Source organism: Rhagoletis pomonella, unplaced genomic scaffold (genome assembly GCF_013731165.1).
Source record: "Rhagoletis pomonella isolate Grant_MI unplaced genomic scaffold, Rhpom_1.0 Rhpom_scaffold_00002, whole genome shotgun sequence".
Lineage (NCBI taxonomy): Eukaryota > Metazoa > Arthropoda > Insecta > Diptera > Tephritidae > Rhagoletis > Rhagoletis pomonella.
Genome location: NW_023458556.1, coordinates 10,522,229 through 10,540,692, shown reverse-complemented (window position 1 = coordinate 10,540,692; position 18,464 = coordinate 10,522,229). Strand labels below are relative to the sequence as shown.

The 18,464-nt window shown below is 35.6% G+C and overlaps 4 protein-coding genes and 1 long non-coding RNA gene across 10 annotated transcripts in view; 3 read left to right on the top strand and 2 right to left on the bottom strand.

The window, feature by feature from the left end:
• Positions 1-667: 667 nt before the first annotated feature.
• LOC118733054 (guanine nucleotide-binding protein subunit beta-1) lies at positions 668-7,308 on the top strand. Of its 3 annotated transcripts, none has more exons than XM_036462233.1 (3): positions 668-756; positions 1,227-1,746; positions 3,296-7,308. In XM_036462233.1, the coding sequence occupies exon 3, from the start codon at positions 3,362-3,364 to the stop codon at positions 4,382-4,384; it is 1,023 nt and encodes a 340-aa protein (XP_036318126.1). In that variant the 5' UTR covers positions 668-756; positions 1,227-1,746; positions 3,296-3,361; the 3' UTR covers positions 4,385-7,308. The 3 variants fall into 3 exon arrangements, with proteins under 3 accessions (XP_036318126.1, XP_036318127.1, XP_036318125.1); XM_036462232.1 differs by having other exon boundaries at positions 711-864; XM_036462234.1 differs by lacking the exon at positions 1,227-1,746 and having other exon boundaries at positions 674-756.
• LOC118733053 (2',5'-phosphodiesterase 12) lies at positions 668-13,543 on the top strand. Of its 4 annotated transcripts, XM_036462230.1 has the most exons (7): positions 668-756; positions 11,248-11,530; positions 11,581-11,841; positions 11,904-12,584; positions 12,659-12,941; positions 12,995-13,146; positions 13,201-13,543. In XM_036462230.1, exons 2-7 carry the CDS (start codon positions 11,285-11,287, stop codon positions 13,312-13,314), a joined length of 1,737 nt encoding a protein of 578 aa, XP_036318123.1. In that variant the 5' UTR covers positions 668-756; positions 11,248-11,284; the 3' UTR covers positions 13,315-13,543. The 4 variants fall into 4 exon arrangements, with proteins under 4 accessions (XP_036318123.1, XP_036318122.1, XP_036318121.1 ...); XM_036462229.1 differs by lacking the exon at positions 668-756 and having other exon boundaries at positions 10,773-11,530; positions 12,995-13,142; XM_036462228.1 differs by lacking the exon at positions 668-756 and having other exon boundaries at positions 10,773-11,530.
• LOC118733056 lies at positions 10,703-10,973 on the bottom strand. Its single transcript, XR_004992202.1, has 2 exons — positions 10,896-10,973; positions 10,703-10,774 (listed from the first exon to the last, which is right to left on the bottom strand). It is a non-coding gene; the product is annotated as an uncharacterized LOC118733056 (long non-coding RNA).
• Positions 13,544-13,744: 201 nt separating the features above from the next.
• On the bottom strand, positions 13,745-14,909 carry LOC118733055 (NADH-quinone oxidoreductase subunit B 2). The gene is made up of 2 exons (XM_036462235.1): positions 14,800-14,909; positions 13,745-14,700 (listed from the first exon to the last, which is right to left on the bottom strand). The coding sequence occupies exon 2, from the start codon at positions 14,679-14,681 to the stop codon at positions 14,010-14,012; it is 672 nt and encodes a 223-aa protein (XP_036318128.1). The 5' UTR covers positions 14,682-14,700; positions 14,800-14,909; the 3' UTR covers positions 13,745-14,009.
• A 2,185-nt stretch (positions 14,910-17,094) lies between these two features.
• The window catches only part of LOC118733052, a 1,897-nt gene continuing 527 nt past the window's right edge, over positions 17,095-18,464 (top strand). Inside the window, exons 1-2 of the mRNA XM_036462227.1 lie at positions 17,095-18,002; positions 18,056-18,449. Of these exons, the coding sequence (XP_036318120.1) occupies positions 17,143-18,002; positions 18,056-18,449 (1,254 nt within the window). The 5' untranslated portion in view covers positions 17,095-17,142. The remainder of the gene's footprint in view (positions 18,003-18,055; positions 18,450-18,464) is intronic.

The following is an 18,464-nucleotide window of genomic DNA, read 5'->3' as shown; positions in this document are numbered from 1 at the left end:
GTGAACATAGCATAAGTACCCTGACGGATGTTTGTCTAGCGTGCCACCCTGTGCATGGGATTTTTTTCGTTAAAATGAGACACATCCTTCGTTCAATTGATCAGTGTGGCCATATAAACCCTTTTCAGGCCAGATGTAGATTTTAACCCACGAATTTAGGTCTATTTTCGTGGCTTCTTTCTAATTTTCATTTTTTTATTTAAGTGTTTGAACCAAAATGGCCTTAAAAAATATTTAATACGAAACAAATTTTTTACTGCTGATGTTGTAAGCAATTATATTTATTTAGCGTAGTACATATGTATATCATTTTCTGTATAAATATTCCCAAAATTTGGGAGCTTTTCTTATCCTGAACTTGTATGGTTCGAAGTTGTCACCCGTTATTCACCTGATGAGAAGTTATTTTGTATTTTGGTAAGGTACCCGTTTTTGCGGAATGCGTCGAGCTGGTGAAGATGTTTTAGGTATGAGCACACGCGTTTTTAATTTCATTTTTTTACAGGGTGTAACTTTATCAGACCATTTGCAAAATCAATTTAGCTTCGATTTTTGGAGCGATCTGGTCACACTATTCATGATAGGTGTTGGCCGAATTGTCAAATTTGCTGCGAAAACAGTGGCAGCGACAGCGGCAGCAGCTTTTGGTTATTACCGCTCACTCCTCCAGGAAGTAGTAAAATTAAAGCAGTGTAGTTGTGCTCCGAGTTGATTGAATGTGAAAATATATTGCACCAGGAATTTTGAAAAATTAAAGTTAGTGTGATGATTTAGTATATAAATATACACATCTATGTTTGAAAAAGTTCCGAGGTTTTAAATACTTTAAATAGGGATTTGACTTGCATAAAGAGTTGGGAAAGTGTAAGGAAAAAATTACATGGAAAAATTAGTAATATGCTTAGTGTTAATGAAAGAAGAAGCACCCCATAGTGTGGAGTAAATGCTCCATATTAAAGGGAGCAGCGCAACGAGCTACAGATCCGACAAAAAAATATCTAAAATTGATTTTTCTTTTCTCAATCTTTTCTTCTCTTTTCCACATTTGCTTTTGTTGGTCTGGATTTCTAATTGGTGTGAATGCGACAACTATTTGGTGATTTGCTCGTTGAATTTTCGTTAAATTCGCTCCTCTATTGCTGCAACGGCACAACTACTATCGTATTTGATGCTCGTATGTCCGTCTTGTTCGACAACTACGTACATCGCTGCTTCTGCTGTCGCAGTCGCTGCCTTCGTTCTCCATCAAGTCTCGCTATTGGTGGTGCGAATTATAAGCGATTTTGGTGTACCAAAAAAGTAGAGCCAAGTAGAAGAGAACGGAACGGCAAAGAAAAACTTTTTAATTCATCGGTAGATTAAAAACAGTTAAAAAATTGTAAAAGTGAATTCAATTTTTAAAGGACATTTTTTTGTAAATGCGTTGATTACTAGGCAACAAATTGGATTGTGCTCCACATAGATATTTCGGTGGAGTAGTGAAAAGAAAAAAATTGGAAATATACATATACATACAGCAGCAAAAATAAGCGAACGTAGAGGAACGCAAAGTATTTGGACATCACCGAAAAAATCCCAGTTTTTTAGAACTCTTTTTTTTCCAAAAAAAACATACTTAAATAGTGTACGCACAAATCTTTGTTAAAACAAAATTGATTGCGATCACTTCAAGTAGCCAGCCTATAAACAGAGGACAAAAAACCGCACCCTTAATTCACCCTTTTAACATCGTCAGAAAATCTATAGGTATACATTTTGACAAAAATATATGCACATATATAAAGAATATTATCGTATGCTAGCTCATGATACAAAAAATAAGGTAATTTCAATAAACAGCTCTGATTAAAAACCCGATTTTTGACAGTTGCTCAATTGTGAAACATTCGCAATGGCGTAACCCAATTTAAGTTTGGGATTATCTACAAAATAATTATATTTTCATCTATATTTTAAAAACGTTTAGTATCTTATTCCAGAGGCCGTTAACTTTTCTATTTAAAGTAGAAATAGACTTAAGTAAAGTTTAACTATTTTTTTCCTGTACTGTAACAGATGAGTTACCGGCCTTAAAAATATTTAAATGTTACATTAAATTAAATAACCACGCCCCAAACCTTTTTTTTTTAGATTAATAAAATTCTATTGTACTTATTTTCAATGTTTTTAATGTCTTTAATGCCATCTGATTATTTCTTAATGTTGCCAGGACTATTGGAATTTCCTATATCGACACGATTATTTACTATTGGGAGTGACTACCTACACGTAAAATTACCGTAGATCCACGGTAAAAATTCCGCCGAAAGAATTTCTGTCCCATTTCTCCGGCAACACAGAAAGGAGAATTCTGAGTAGTAAGGGTTATAATCCCTAAGCGCGGCCGAAGGCCGCCTACGCAGTAAGAAGTTCTGCCCCCTGTCTTCGGCAACACAAAGGAGAATTCTGAGTAGCAAGGGTTATAATCCATAAGCGCGGCCGAAGGCCGCCTTCGCAGAAAGAAGTCCCACCAAGATGTCCCACTTCTCCGGTAACACAGAAAGGAGAATTCTAGTAGTAAGGGTTATAATCCCTAAGCGCGGCCCTTGGCCGCCTACACATAAAGTAGTTCTTTCTGCCCCACTTCTCCGGCAAAATAATCCACGTAATTTTACCGTGGATCTACGGTAAAAATTACCGTGGCGCGTGTGTGTAGACTCTGCCTTTACTATTTCTTGACATAAGCTTCTATAGAATATCTGTCAAAAAAGCCGCAACTAACTTTAGAGTAGACCTTATTTCGACTATAAATATGCCCCAGTTTTTGGGGAATGATGCTAAATGCTATAATAACAGTTCTTGGCCAAATACGATTTACCCATGTCTTTTAAGTAACTTGAAATTTACTTTTGATACCCATGGTATACATGACATTTCAAAAAGTGAGTATTATCCATTTCCGGTACGTGTATACAAAATTAAATTGCCTACATACCTATATTTTTACTGTTCTGTATTGAAGGAGGTGTGAAACAGAATTGATAATTTATTGTTAGTATGCAAACTAGAACTACAATTATCAGCTTATTGACTTAAAGTGGTATTAGAGCATTAGCCTTCATCTAAGAAACAAATGTTTGTAAATAAACATATAATTAATATTAGATGGATAGATAATATAAATATAAAAATTTGGCGGATTTTAGTTGGTTATATAGCGATGAAAAAGTGACAAAGGCACGTACCTTATTTTCTGTATCATGCACTAGCCTTTAAAACATAAATTAAATTGATATTCAATTTTGCATATGTTTAGGAGCTTCGAGAAATAAAAAAGTAAACAAAATTTTACAACAGTAAGGTTGACAGCACGACCATCGAAATGAATGAATTAGATAGCCTAAGACAAGAAGCTGAATCTCTTAAAAATGCCATACGTGATGCACGCAAGGCTGCATGTGACACAAGTTTAGTGCAAGCCGCTGCTTCGCTGGAACCTATAGGCCGCATTCAAATGCGAACACGTCGAACTCTGCGAGGTCATTTGGCAAAAATCTATGCAATGCATTGGGGCAGCGACTCGAGGAATTTGGTGTCTGCATCACAGGATGGAAAATTGATCGTATGGGACTCACACACCACCAACAAGGTGCACGCCATACCATTGCGGTCCTCATGGGTGATGACGTGCGCATATGCGCCTTCGGGTAGCTATGTAGCCTGTGGAGGCCTTGACAACATGTGTTCAATCTACAATTTGAAAACTCGCGAGGGCAATGTGCGCGTCTCGCGTGAGCTGCCTGGCCACGGTGGCTATCTGTCTTGCTGTCGCTTCCTGGATGACAATCAGATTGTTACCAGCTCTGGCGATATGACTTGTGGTCTCTGGGATATTGAGACTGGCCAACAGGTAACCTCCTTCTTGGGCCACACTGGAGACGTAATGGCGTTATCGTTGGCGCCAGGGTGCAAAACATTTGTGTCAGGTGCTTGTGATGCCTCAGCCAAGTTATGGGATATTCGTGAAGGTGTTTGTAAACAAACTTTTCCCGGTCACGAGTCTGACATCAATGCGGTGACTTTCTTCCCGAACGGCCAAGCATTTGCAACAGGTTCTGATGATGCCACATGCCGCCTTTTCGATATTCGCGCCGATCAGGAACTGGCCATGTATTCGCACGACAACATTATCTGCGGTATTACGTCAGTCGCGTTTTCAAAGAGCGGACGTTTGCTTCTTGCCGGTTACGACGACTTCAATTGCAATGTCTGGGATACAATGAAAGCAGAACGGTCCGGTATTTTAGCTGGCCATGATAATCGCGTCTCATGCCTAGGGGTGACCGAAAATGGAATGGCCGTCGCAACGGGCTCATGGGATTCATTTTTGCGTGTGTGGAATTAAAGTGTTGGCGACTGTGCGTTTCCAAGCCATAAGTGGATGAGATGCGGATATAAGTGTGGAAGGAGTGGGCTATGGAGTAGTGTAAAATAAATATTTAGTTACGAAATAAAGGCAAGCACTTTCCCAACTCACCAAGAGTTCAAACAACCAGAACCATTATCATGCGGCCACTTTCCACGCTCCTAGACCTCATTATCCTCCATTTTGCGGCAGTAAATTTAGATTTTTACATACATATAATACACAAAATCCAACTAGTAAACACGCATACACAACAATATAACACTCGAACAATCGAACACCCGGGAAAAGGGGCAACGGACACTGGACGGATAAGACGGAAGCATATGCTGACACACATAAACGATTTATATACAAGCTTACATTAAACAAATTATTTATATAAAATATATACATAAAAACATATAAGTTAAAAGTAAATTCAAACTGAAAAAACCAGACGCATAAAAATAAAAATAAAAACCAAAAACAGCAAAGTGAAAAAATAAAGCCACTAAGAAAAATTATGCAAGAAAAAAATATGATTAGAAGTAAAAGAATGCTGAGGCATAGAGAGGAAGCACAGCACAAAAATCATCAAAAAAGCGAAGTCTTTAACAAAGTTTAAGTCGCAGCGAAATCTGTTGAAAACGCATTTACAAAACCACAGCAAGAAATTGAAACCGAAATGATCAAGCAAAAAGGGTTATAGAAATAAAATCTAAAACATAAGGAGCAAAGAAAATATGAAAAGAAACCCAATAAGATTTATAAATTTTTCTTATTAATTTTAAGCCCTAATTTATATACAACTCAAAATTATAAAATTATTCAAAGAAAATTAAAAAGTAAACGAATAAATTTTATATATGGCCATATAAGCTAGCAGCAGCAATAGCAAAAATCATAAATACATAATACAAAAAATAAAAATAAATAAAAGGATAGGATGAGAAACTAAACTTAATGATTCGTAAAATAATTTATAAAGTAAATTATTCAAAAGATAACATTAGCAGCGGCATCAGCAGTAGAAATATCACAATGATCACCCCGCTAGCAAAACAAAAAACATGCAAAAGTCGCGATAGTTGGTGCATATGATAAATCTGATTTCGAATTATGTACAAAAGGCATAACGGCAGAAAAAGGAAGAAATGCACAATTTCATTTGGTACATAGAAAACAGTTACTTGTAAACAGAGATTGAACATATATTCGTAAAGGTATCGCTTGCATAACGAGGAATGTTTATTCAAATATACACATACATATGTATGTATATCGCGTAGAGGCAGGTGCGAAATTCTATACAGATACGATTCTTGGTGCGGAAACATCATGAGTTTTATTGAAGCCGAAGCAGGAGGGTAATACAAATGCTTGGACACATTAATATGACTCATTTTTAGTCTTTTGGACTTGCTGTGATTTGTAAATGTAAACGCTTGCAGAAACGGCAAAAGATTGTTAAAAAAGGATGTAGTACATAAAGCATGCGAAATCGAATTGACAAATAACACTTCATGGTTGCATGTACATACATACGTAGATACCGAAACATTTCCATACCACTAGATGAAAGTTATGAACACAAATTTAACTATCCATCGATAAAATGTATGCCCAATGATGATTTTTCCAAATTTTTTCCCAGTATACGTGCCGACATAATTTGTTGTTGATATCCAACGTCGCTCTATTGAACAATTAACAAGTTTCTGTATTTGGTGCAATCCCCATTGCTTTTTACACCTTTACAATGCAATAATCACTTAGATATCTTTGGCATAGATAACTTATTTCGCACAAGGCAAAGCCTACAGTCGCTTCTGCAACCAACAAAAAAGGGTACAGTGATCACATTCACCCCAGATTGTCATAAGATTTGTCCTAAAAATGTATTTGTGATTTTCGTTCATTGGCCAATGCGACTTGATTTCGATTAGATCCATAATGTTTGGTCTGAGCTCCACCTCTTTATACTTCAGTTCTTAAGCACAACTAAATATTATATGTAGAAAACATGTACAAACTCTGTGGCATGAAGCAAATACTTTAAATTATTTTTGTATCCATAACACCTACAAGATTTGCAAACGCACACGTAACATTATAAAATGTCAAAAATATACAACAAAAACGCACACTTTCAATTTTATGCTATCTGTTACTAATTAATTAAGAAAAAAAAAATTATGATTTTTAACCGGTTGCATTGCAAGTTATTTTATATTTTATGGTATACATACATTTCGCCGGTGGAGTATACTTATATAAAACTAATTATGTAATAAAATTGACTTACAATATTTGTTTAATGTATACATGATAAAATAATGTTTATGAATATTGAATAATGTAATGTCTTTGTGGATCAAATCAAGCATGCATACTTGCAAATGCGCACAGAATTGTTGACGATAACAAAATCCATACCTGCAACTGAAAGCATAAAGTTATAAAATGCATAATTATATTTTATACAAGCAGATTTTTGCATTCTTGTAATAGTTGAGGTGAATCACCAACTGGTTACATACTACATGTATTTTATTGTTTTCTCATTTTATATTTTAAACTTATACTGTATTAAATTGAGCTTTAAACAATTATAAATGTATTTATTTTTCGTTTTTTGTGCTTTAGAAATTCGAGCACTATAACAGTAAGGTAAAAAATGAGCAAAAATTAACCGAAGAACGACTAGCTGCATTTAGTGTAACATTTTGCATTGCGTTTCGTGTTCCTACGGGAGCTTTGAAGATTAATGGTTTTAAGTTTTAATTTCCCCTCCTCTCACTTTGGCACAGCTGTACCTTTTTAATGCCACAAACCTGCCGTGGGCTTAACCTTTGAATTTCTATATTTCTCACTTTACTGGTATTCTTCCGGTGTTACACATTTCGAATCTTATGAAAACACAAAAAATATACATATATATACATACATATAAAAATGTATATCAAAAGTTTGACATAAGCTTTTCTTGAGTTAAAATTATTTAACTTTTTGAATCATTATTCATACTAACCCCTTTCCCCTTTATAAGTTCACTTTTTATAGCCGCACCTTTCCTACAACAAATAAATTTTTAACCAGAAGAATGAACTTTATATTTCATTTTGTATGTATTAAAATGAAAGCCATACGCATAATACGTGAATCCTCTGTGGAGAAAAGTTACATATATTTTTAGTTCAGAAAAGTATAAGATACGCAATTGTGTTTAGAAGCCAAAATTAAATGTAAAAACAGCTGAACAAAAATTACCTAAATATAAATAAAGAATGATACCAGAATAAGGGATCGCTCGATGTAACGTAAATGAAATAAAATTTAAAACATCTCAACTCATATTTAAATCTGTAATTATAATTAAAATAAACTGAAATTTAAATAAAAAATACATTTGCTTAGTTAGTGTAAACAAAAAATAATTGTATTTCGGGTTGGGTACTACGAACCGGTGAGTGCGGTGGTTCGTATCTCTTATCGAAATGATAGTAGTCGCCTCCCGGTAAGCAATGACGGAAGCATCGAATGCAGTTCGGTAGAAACTACCTTGTGCTCAGAAATGCATGAAGCCAAAGCATCAGTCTCTTATTTGTAAGCTAAAATTGATGGAAAATGTTCAATATGCACAACGACGGTGAAATGCCGAATTGGAACGTAGTTGCGAAATTAAGGCATTTCCATGAATTATAGTTTAGAAATATCTGATGCCTTTCCTTGATGAATTTATGAACACAGCCAAATAATCTGCAAGTAAAAAATATAGGATCCTCGATTTTCGAACAAGTTGTCGGGCAGAACATGGTATTGGGCCGAAAACCAGTTTTAGCAACGAAAACATGTTTTCGATGGCGGTCAGAACATAGTACAAGCCTGTACTGCAGCTAAACTATTTTTAACATATCAGGCCGATTCTGAACAGAAACACCCCGGGAGTGTTTCTCTTTTCCCTTTCCTCCTATTATGAATGAAAATTCTTTGGGAATTTTTTATTTTAAATGGTGGAGTTGAGCTGTCAAAAAAGGGTCAAACAACTCTTTCGAAGCTCGAATTTCCTACTCCCAAAAATTTCGGGGAAAACGCTACTCCTTGGGAGTTAATTATTGGAGGTTTTCTTTTCCGGGAGAAACAAATTCCCAGAGAACAAACTCCCCGGGAGTATTCAGAATTGGGCTGTATAATTCATAGAATCAAGAACAACAAATTTAGTACACTTTATATTCACATTTAGAGCTCAAAAAGCGCCTTAGATAACTAAATAGAATCAACATTTCATTTGTTGAAAAGCATCAACAGGAAAATCTATATTTTCATTACCTAATTATGTAATTTTTGTTAAAACAATTTTTAGTTAGATCGTTTTTTAATGAACTTGTACTTTGTTGTACTTTTAAAATTTCAAGTGGATATTAATTTTAAAGCAGGTTTTTAAAAGATCGCTCGATGACCCAATATAATCATATCATCGTTTTTGGGTTTTGGGGCACATATTCTCTCGAAAATAATGAACCCAGCCAAGGTACATTGAACAGGTAGTATCAGTAGAGCAGCTCATTTGATTTATTTTCAAATTATTTGGTCTCGAAAATGTCAAATATTTTTAATTTTTTCACGAAAATTATAAGTTGTTAAAATCCATTTGCTTGTGAAACCTTTTTCCATACAAAACAAGCGATTGAATAGCAGCTTTTGGAACGTTCGCCCAACTCAGCAGCACGACCGCTGATTACTGGGCCTTGCAAAGGATGGATCAATGCTTCGAGAAGCAAACAAATTTACTAGGAAAGAAAGTTGCATCAATTTTAATTTTTTCCAATTTCAATTTTTTATTTTTTATAATTTTTTGTATTTCACATGGCACGCTTTGATTTAGAAGAAAAAATTCAGAACAGTTGTTGACACTTTCGATACCAGAAGCAACAACAAAATACACGCAAATGTTGTTTTTGCTCTACTGATACTACCTGTTTAATGTGCCTTGAACCCAGCCTTGCTAAATATTCGTTCCGAATCAGTGGATGTAGATGGTATTGGAAAATACCGCATTGCGCATGTTATTAATTCCTATATATTATTAGGAGTTTACTCGTATGCCCAACTATCTAAAGTTTTAGAAAATTTTTACTGGTTTGGCGTTCTCGTACCTAAAAAACTTGCAAAGTAGGGGAAATTGAGAGAGAAAAATGTGAAAGAGAGCTGCAAATTTCTGCTGGAAAAATTTTTCCCAGCTAAAACTTGCATGTTAGAAAATCAGCTGATCACAAACACATGTTTGTAAATAAACAAAAGAAAATATGGCCTTTTTGAGTTATTTATTCCATTTTTTATTATTAATGCTAGTATACAACGAAAAAGTGAGTAAATTTAATATGCATAACGTTTGTTGTGTTTATTTTTCGCTAATTTGCTATTAATCTCCAGTTTGTTTACTTTACCGCCCTATTCCCACACCACTGACAAAACTCAGCGGCTGACTATTGCTTTTACTACTGCGCCTAATACTATGCCGCAATTTTATTTTAAGCTGTCGTATGACAATTGTCAGTTTTATTGTTATGACCTACTGAGTGAGTGACAATGGCGAAACAATGTTTATATTAGGGGTATTCTCCGAGTCTTGCAAAGCCCTTGCACGGTGCACAGATTGCACGGATTGCACGGAAAAAACCGGGTTTCGTATGGGACAGCTTTGCAAACCGTGCACCTTGCAAGGGCATTGCAAGACTCAGAGAATACCCCTATTGTGTTTTAGGCTCAGTAATTGGGACAATAGTCATATGATGAATTTTGTCAGTGTTGTGGGAATAGGGCGTTAAGTGTGTGCTGACCATGGCTGCCGTATGACATTTTTCGTTTGTACCATAATTTACCTTTAAATATACCAAAATAGATTCAAATGCAGCGTGCTGAAATGTTGTTTTGCTGAAGTTTCGGTTTTGGTAGGTTGATTGTTGAAATGAAAATGTTATAATTTTAAAGCTACATCTGTGCTATATCTATTACATTGTTTTTGGATCAATGATGGGTCTTTGTTTTTGAATGCGTCACCATGTGATATCACAAATAATTATGAGAAAAATAATTTATTAATTCCGATATAATTAATTTGTATTTTAAAACGGTTTTTCTTATCGAAAACTATTCAGTTGTATAAAATGCCAAATCGGGGGAAAATGTACCAAACAGAAAATAAATTACCAAATTAATCACCAGTGGCAACTGTGCAAGTGATCAGCTGTTTCGAAAGTTGCAAGTTTTTGCAAATTTTGCGTTCTCGTATTTCTGTTGATATTTCGTCTCTTTGAGAGCGAATGCTGCTAAATTCTAAGAACTTTTGCTGCTAGAGAATTTTGTCCTCTCAATACGAGTACACACCTATTATATTAAATAGAATAGGATTTTAAATTATTCACTTCATTTGAGACTTATTACATGCCATGTTCGTGCAAAAACAGCCCCAAGCTCAATAAAATTGTTGAATGTAATTATTACTTACTTTCAAAATCCGTACCTGCATAAGCATCACACCACTTTTACTTTACTTTTGGAAGTTTTTACTTCCGAGAATTTTGTGATGAAAAGATGTAACGAGAGCCAAGTCCCGACTATCAATCGATAGTTAAAAAAAAGTGTAACCATCGATAGTGTGCATAGTGCTATCGATAGTTTGACAGCCCTATTGTTTTTGTGTCACCCAATACTTGATGTGACAAATTGATTTCCATGAGCTTACGACTTATTTCTTCGAGATTCGGATTGGACCCTTTAGCAGGGATCAGGAAAACTCAAAAATTTTCTAACCCCTCATATAGGAAACTCTTTTTATCTGATCCAATTTGGTCTTTTAGTGCACGTACCGCGCGTTGTCTTCGACCTAAGTACGAAATGGATACAGTGTATCTCCGTCGTAGTGGTGACAGCCAGGAGCTTCACATCAACTTTCGATATACCAATCAAGAATTGCGAGTGGATAGAGATTTTAACTTTTGTCGTAAAATAAACGAAAACATAGAGGACGCGTTGATCCGCATACGAAATAATTTAGAAAAAGTACTGAATAAAGGAGCCAAAAAGGGCAAGAAAAAATCGCTGTCGGATTTAAAGGACCTATCGGGTTATAGCTTAGATGAGGTACGTCGACATAATTTTAATCAAGTTTATTTCATTTAAATTGTATTTAGATTCCTGTAGAAATACTGCGATGCGACCTCAATAAAAGAGTAGAAAACATGACTTTTGCAAAGCTCTTGGATGAAAAATTGAGCGACTTAAAACTTCGCATAATAGATAAACATTTTCAGATAGTATATAACATGCCGTGGGTAGTAAATTTAACCTTACCTATAAATATAATGGCAGGCTTCAGAGTCTATCCGAGCAAAGTTGAATTGCAGTTTTCTGACCGAAAGTATAGCATTGGAAAATGGTATAAAGCAAAAAAGGTAATTGGTTTTTTTTTTTATTTTCTCATCTTGATTGAATAAATGATTTTTCTCGAATGTAGCCAACAAGTGGAGACCTCGAGAGAGGAGCTGATTGGAAGCATTGCGGCGATGGCTTTCACTATGATAGCACCAATAACGATATAGGACACTTTTTAAAATTTAAGCTAACACCGGGAAATGAAGTAGGTGAACTTGGTCCGACTGTTGAGCAAATCACTAAATATGAAATACAAGCTGGTCCTGGAAAGTGCCCCTTTGAAACAAGGCACTGTTTCACCAAATCCAAACTGAGCGACGATTCTTTTCGAATTGTGTCGTACAACATTCTCGCTGATTTATATGCGGACAGTGACTACACTCGTACGCATCTTTTCCCTTACTGTCCACCATATGCATTGAAAATTGAATACCGCAAGCAATTAGTTTTAAAAGAAATAATTGGTTACAATGCGGACATAATTTGTTTACAGGAGGTTGATTTGAAAATATTCGATTTGGATCTGACACCTATTTTGGGTTCTGACGAACTAGATTATGATGGCATGATCGCTCAAAAAGGAACTTGTGGAGAGGGTGTTGCGACGTTTTATCGAAAGTCTCGATTCGATTTACATAGTAAATATGAGATTAATATTGGAGAAGCGATACGCAATATCCCGCAGTTTCAAATATTGTATGGTAAGATCAAAGACAATGAGAAGCTCATGGATCGTATTTGTGATAGATCCACAACCCTCCTGGTACGTACATATGTGTGCTAAACAATGACATTTTTTTTTTCTTGATTAATAACGTTATATTATTTTTCTTAAAGATTACTGTGTTGAAATGTAAAGCTAATGGGCGCTATTTGCTAGTGGCAAATACTCACCTATATTTTCATCCGGATGCGGATCACATACGACTTTTACAAATGGGTTTTGCAATGACTTACATCAGCCACGTATATGAGGACCTCGCAACGAAACTTAATTTGTCTAACAAGAATGAGTTATCATTGATCTTTTGTGGCGATTTCAATAGCGTCCCGGAATGTGGGATTTATAAATTAATGATAGAAGGGACTGTAGGAAGAGATTGTGCAGACTGGTCAAGCAGTAAGATAATAAAATGTTAAATTTCAAATTGATCCATTACGTTTCCATTTCAGATACTGAAGAAGCGGTTCAAAATGTAACCCTTTCGCAACCATTTAATATGAAATCCGCTTGTGGGACGCCTTCATATACAAACTATACACACGCATTTGCAGCGTGCCTAGATTATATATTTTACCAAAGTAACTGCCTGGAAGTTGAGCAGGTGATTTTTATATATTTTTTACTACGAATTAATTAAAGAATATTATTCCTACAGGTGGTTCCCCTGCCTACAGAAGATGAGTTACAATGTCATACAGCAATACCGTCGGTTGTTTTTCCCTCAGACCATGTGGCGTTGGTCGCTGATATAAAGTTTAAGACCATTTAGTAAATTTTAAAGTCTAACAAATAACGCCAGTAAACGCTTTCTAGAAAGTTGTTGCCTATAAACAGAGTATCCGAAGTTTAATTTTTTCATTATGTATGATAAAAGCAAATAACTAATGAATTTTAAATTTGGCTGAGGAAGTGTTAAAAATCGTTGAATGTATCTGCAAATATACTTTTCCGCTGCCTCAATTGTAAATAATAAAACAATGTTGTGAGCAATACGATAATTAATTTTAATTAAAACTTTAACTTAGGGTCCCGTTAGACACTGCAAATAAATTGCTTCATCATTTATGTGTGGTCAAACATCTTAACTTTGCAAGACCAGTAAATGGCCATTATTCAAAAGAAAAAATGCATTATTTTAAAGGCAGGATAGAAGAACGCACGATACAGCCAAAATTTCTTGCATACAAAAATATTTGTAATTAAATGAGTGCAGAAGAAATTTATTAAACGTATTCTTCATATTTTTAACAATATTTGATTATCACACTTAATAAATATACACGTTTCTTTTCGAAATTATCCGCAAACGTCTTTTAACCACTTTTGGGTGATCTACCGTGTTCATTTTTTTTTTAATTGCGAAAGAGTGTGAAAAGTATTATGCTTCCATGTCTAACGGCATCATTAGAGTGGTTACATCTGCAACTTCCGTAATTTAAACTAATTGTACTAGGCCGTTCCAATTTATTTCCTGTACCACATTTGCAATGTCTTCATCCGCTTAACTTTTTTCTGCAGCTGCAGTACACCGTACATAAGCGCTTCAGCCGTTGGTGGACATCCCGGTACATAAATATCTACTGGTATAATACGGTCACATCCGCGAACCACGGAATATGAATAATGATAATATCCACCACCGTTGGCACAGCTTCCCATGGAAATAACCCAACGCGGCTCAGGCATCTGGTCATATACCTTACGGAGAGCTGGGGCCATTTTATTAGTAAGTGTGCCAGCAACGATTATAACATCCGCCTGACGAGGGGATGCCCGAAACACAACACCGTAACGATCCATGTCATATCGCGGTGCAGCTATGTGCATCATTTCCACAGCACAACAAGCCAATCCGAAAGTCAGGGGCCATATGGAACCTTTACGACCCCAATTCAAGAGATCATCTAAACGCGCAATTGACCATTCCACCATGTTGGGCTGGTTTTTGCCAAACGGTGAGGGACTTCTCTTTGGAAGTGGGTTATTTGGATCTGCCACCGGCATGGTTTGTTGCTGCCGCAAGGCCAATGTATTCAGTGCTGGCCCGAAAGCTCCATATAAAACACTCGGGGATCCAGAAGTGCGGACCAGCACTTTGGGTGTTTTGTTTACCAATGAAGCTACGGAGCGAAGCATTGTTTTTTATTTCCGAGTCCTGCATAAGATAAAAAATATTTATGACGCAACTTTAATTCGTACAAGTGTTTGTAGTTGTGAAAATTAAGCATAAATTTAATGAAAAATGCAAAAAAACCTTTTTATATAACCCGACTTTTCGCCTAAAATTTAATGGAAAACAAACGTCAAATATCACAGTAATTTCAATAAAGTATCGATATTGATGAATATAACTCATTTATCGATACATCTATGAAGACCAATAGGCGAAATAGACGATAGTAAAACTCCGTCGTCTATGAGGCGCGAAACTGCCTAATTTACGACACCCAAATTTACAGGAGAGCAAGGCGTATCAATTACAGGATAGCGAAAGAAGCCATGCTTTTTATTATGAGGACGGTTATGTCAAATTATCGCATATTCTGCTTTGTTTACAAACCCGCGTCTACATCCACAAATTTCTATACGATTTCTTATAGAAAATTAAAAAAAATTGTGGAACCATTCAGAAAGTCAAGAATACTCTAAAATCATGGTATGCAGGGTGCGAATATGAATACCTAATACGATGTTTCCACGTATGGCGAATTACGTAATTCGGAAGGTAATTAGCAAGGCGAATGACGAATAAGAGAGCGAATTACGAAGCGTGGAAATGCCGTATAGAGAAACTGTTTTGCACACAACCAGTTCATACCAACGCAAGAATGATAGAATACAAGATTGCGCCGTCTTGGCCGTTGACATTTGTGTACCACAAGTAAACAAAGAATAGAGCGAAAGGAAGAACGAGTTGAAACTCCCAAACCAGTTCACGATGCAGCGAAAAACGTGTTTTAACTTTGCTAAATGCAAAAATATTGCATTTTCACATAATCTATTAGAGAATAGTGAACGTTACTGCTGTATTGTGAATCGCTTCATTGAACACCACACTTTCTAAAAAAACAGCTGATTTCGAAAAACTGCCACTGCCACTGCCACTGAGTTATTGCATTTTGGGCTTAAGTAAAAAATTACACTAGCAAATTATATGCAGATATCCATACTGTCATTAGTATGAGTTACAACAAACACATTATTTTGACGTAATGCCCTCCGCGGCGAAAAACTCAGCTGTCGCCCCAACACCACCTTGTTAAATACGCCTTGATTTCATCTATCTGCCATTTTACAAAATTTTGTGTTGGAATAACGATTTGACGTATGAAACCAAGGCGAATTTATATAAGGTGGTGTTACTAGCTCAGCTGATTTTGTGTATGTGTTTCGCCGCACGGCTTCTGATATCAAATTGAAAAATTTTGTTTGAATTTCTACACACACATGTAAATTTTTGTTTTTGTACTTCTGCTATCACCTTATATTAATTCGCCTTGTGTGAAACTGCCTGGAGTTCAGGGTTACCAAATTTCATTTTTGCCACAATGACGATTTAGGCGGTTTTGGAAACAAACATGGAAATTTTTATTTCTGATTATATCTGATGTTTAAATTAAACCAACACTCGTGCGAAAGCTCTATTTATGTGAGTTGCTGAAATTGTTTAAACTTATATATTTTGCAACTTGCAAGTAGCGTACGCTTTTTTGTGCTTTTTTCAGCTCCCATTTTGATTTTCAATATTTATTACCGCCAAAGCAATTCAATTATGACTGGTGGGACATTTTACTCCAGAATGTGATCAATTGTGAATTATAACTATGCCGTCGGAGCTTAAACAACAGCGAAAGATATATTTTAACATAGAACGATAACTAATGTATAAAATTTAATATCAAACGATTTCTTAGTTTTATGTAACTATCATTTGAATGAATGAAACTGGTGGGACATTGAAAAGAACTCTATTTTACCCTTGTGCATTCAAACATGAATTTTTTCCAAATTACTTAATCTTCACGAACGATGTTTTTGTGTTGCAAAATATGAATTATCCGCTTTCGTTTCCATAGACAAAAATTACAACTTCTTTTTATTTTTTAATAGTTTACAACCGATTACTGAAATCTAGTAATTTATTTATTTTTCACTTTTTATTTTATCCATGCATATGGATTCATTTATTAGTACTACTAGTTTAGTGGGCATCAGTAATACTTTCTTTTTTTTTAAATTTATTCCTTACATAATACGAAAGGATATAAATTTAAAAACTTCTCGCAAATTTTAACAATAACACTTAAATTTGAATATGACGCTTTTATTTAATCTCCTTTCATTTAAAGCCGAATTATGCCTTCGCTTTATCCAAACCTCCACTTAGAACATTTACTATTTTCAAGGGTTTGCAACCCTATTGCAGTCGGCTTCACGTTTCCTCTTCCGTTCGTTTTTTCACACGTAAATTTAGGTTATTTTGAAAAATAAAAAATACATATATAAAAATAATTCTCTGTTAATTTGCGAAATTTTTCTTTGAGAAATGCAAAATCAAGCTGAATCGTTTGTGCTTCCAATAGGGAGCTCAACGGAAATGTCTTCATTCGTTACTAGGCAAGACATCTTGAATTTTCCCTTTCCGTACAAATTGTGGTTAGTTGTCCATTTGGATTTCTACGATTTTCTACGTTGGAATCGGGACGGAACTGTAATATTGCTTGATTTAGTAGCACTTGAGGACTATTTGAACTCGACGCATTCCATATTCAAAATAAAGAACCGCTCCATATTCTTGGAACATCTTGAGCAGTTCAAATTTGATCGATTGAACGCCACACCGGAAGCGGAAGAGGACTTACTATTGCAGTATAAGAACGAAAACTTCCAACGACATCGTCTGGACTTATTGGCGAAAATTCGTCGTCATACCTATCAGCTTTTGGGTGAAATTGATAAGGCAGAGAAAAATGTTAGGACAGATACAACCGTTCAATTACAGCGCTTAGCCGAGGAACTGAAGTACCGCCAGGTGGCCGATAGAATGTTGGGTGATCTGTGTTTTATGTCACACGGCGGTTTATCAAACATTCAGAAAAGTCGGCTACGTTTCCAAACAATTTTGTGTTTCCAAAATGAAACACGCATTTTGGAAGAGAAGTTACAAGCCTCTGACGAATGCGCAGCTATTCAAGCTCAACAACGCCGCCTTAAATCAGATGGGCTAGGTCGTGCGGGCGTTGCGTCAGCGGAAGAAGAGCAAGTTATTGAATTACCGGTCGACTTATTTGAGAATCCCCATGACTCGGTGTTGCATTTAGGAGAAGATTTTCGGCCTGAATATGCTGGCTATTATGGAAATTGCGGTAAAGAACAGGTCTTACATTTCTTTGGAGATTACTTGCCGATGTACGAAGATGGCTCAATGGAAGTGAAAAAAATCGTAGCTGAAATATGGTACGAAATTTTTTTTTTTTCAATATCAGTTTTAAATAATTTCATATTTTTAGTCCTAATCAACAAAATAATTCCTCAAATGAACTATTGGATGGTATGGCTCAACCTGGGGAGACAGATTATGGGTTGGCAATACCACAGACCCCATCTCTTTCGCAACAATCTCTAACTTCTTTGAATCTGTCCTCCACTTTGGAGCCAATTTTTAATAACGATGATGAAGATGATGTAAATGATAACCTACCTAATAGCGAGAATAATCCGAATATTTGTAGCATGCGAGAGACTGAAACTGAAATTTCAATGGAAGAGTTCATAAAATTCAAATCAAACATCAAAGAAGACCTCAAAACTAATTATACCGAAACAGAAAGGGATTTTCCGCAGATGCCAGCAGCTGTAAAAATGGAAATTGCTGATGAATCAGACTCTGCGAATGAAGCTAATTTCCGAAACTTTTTT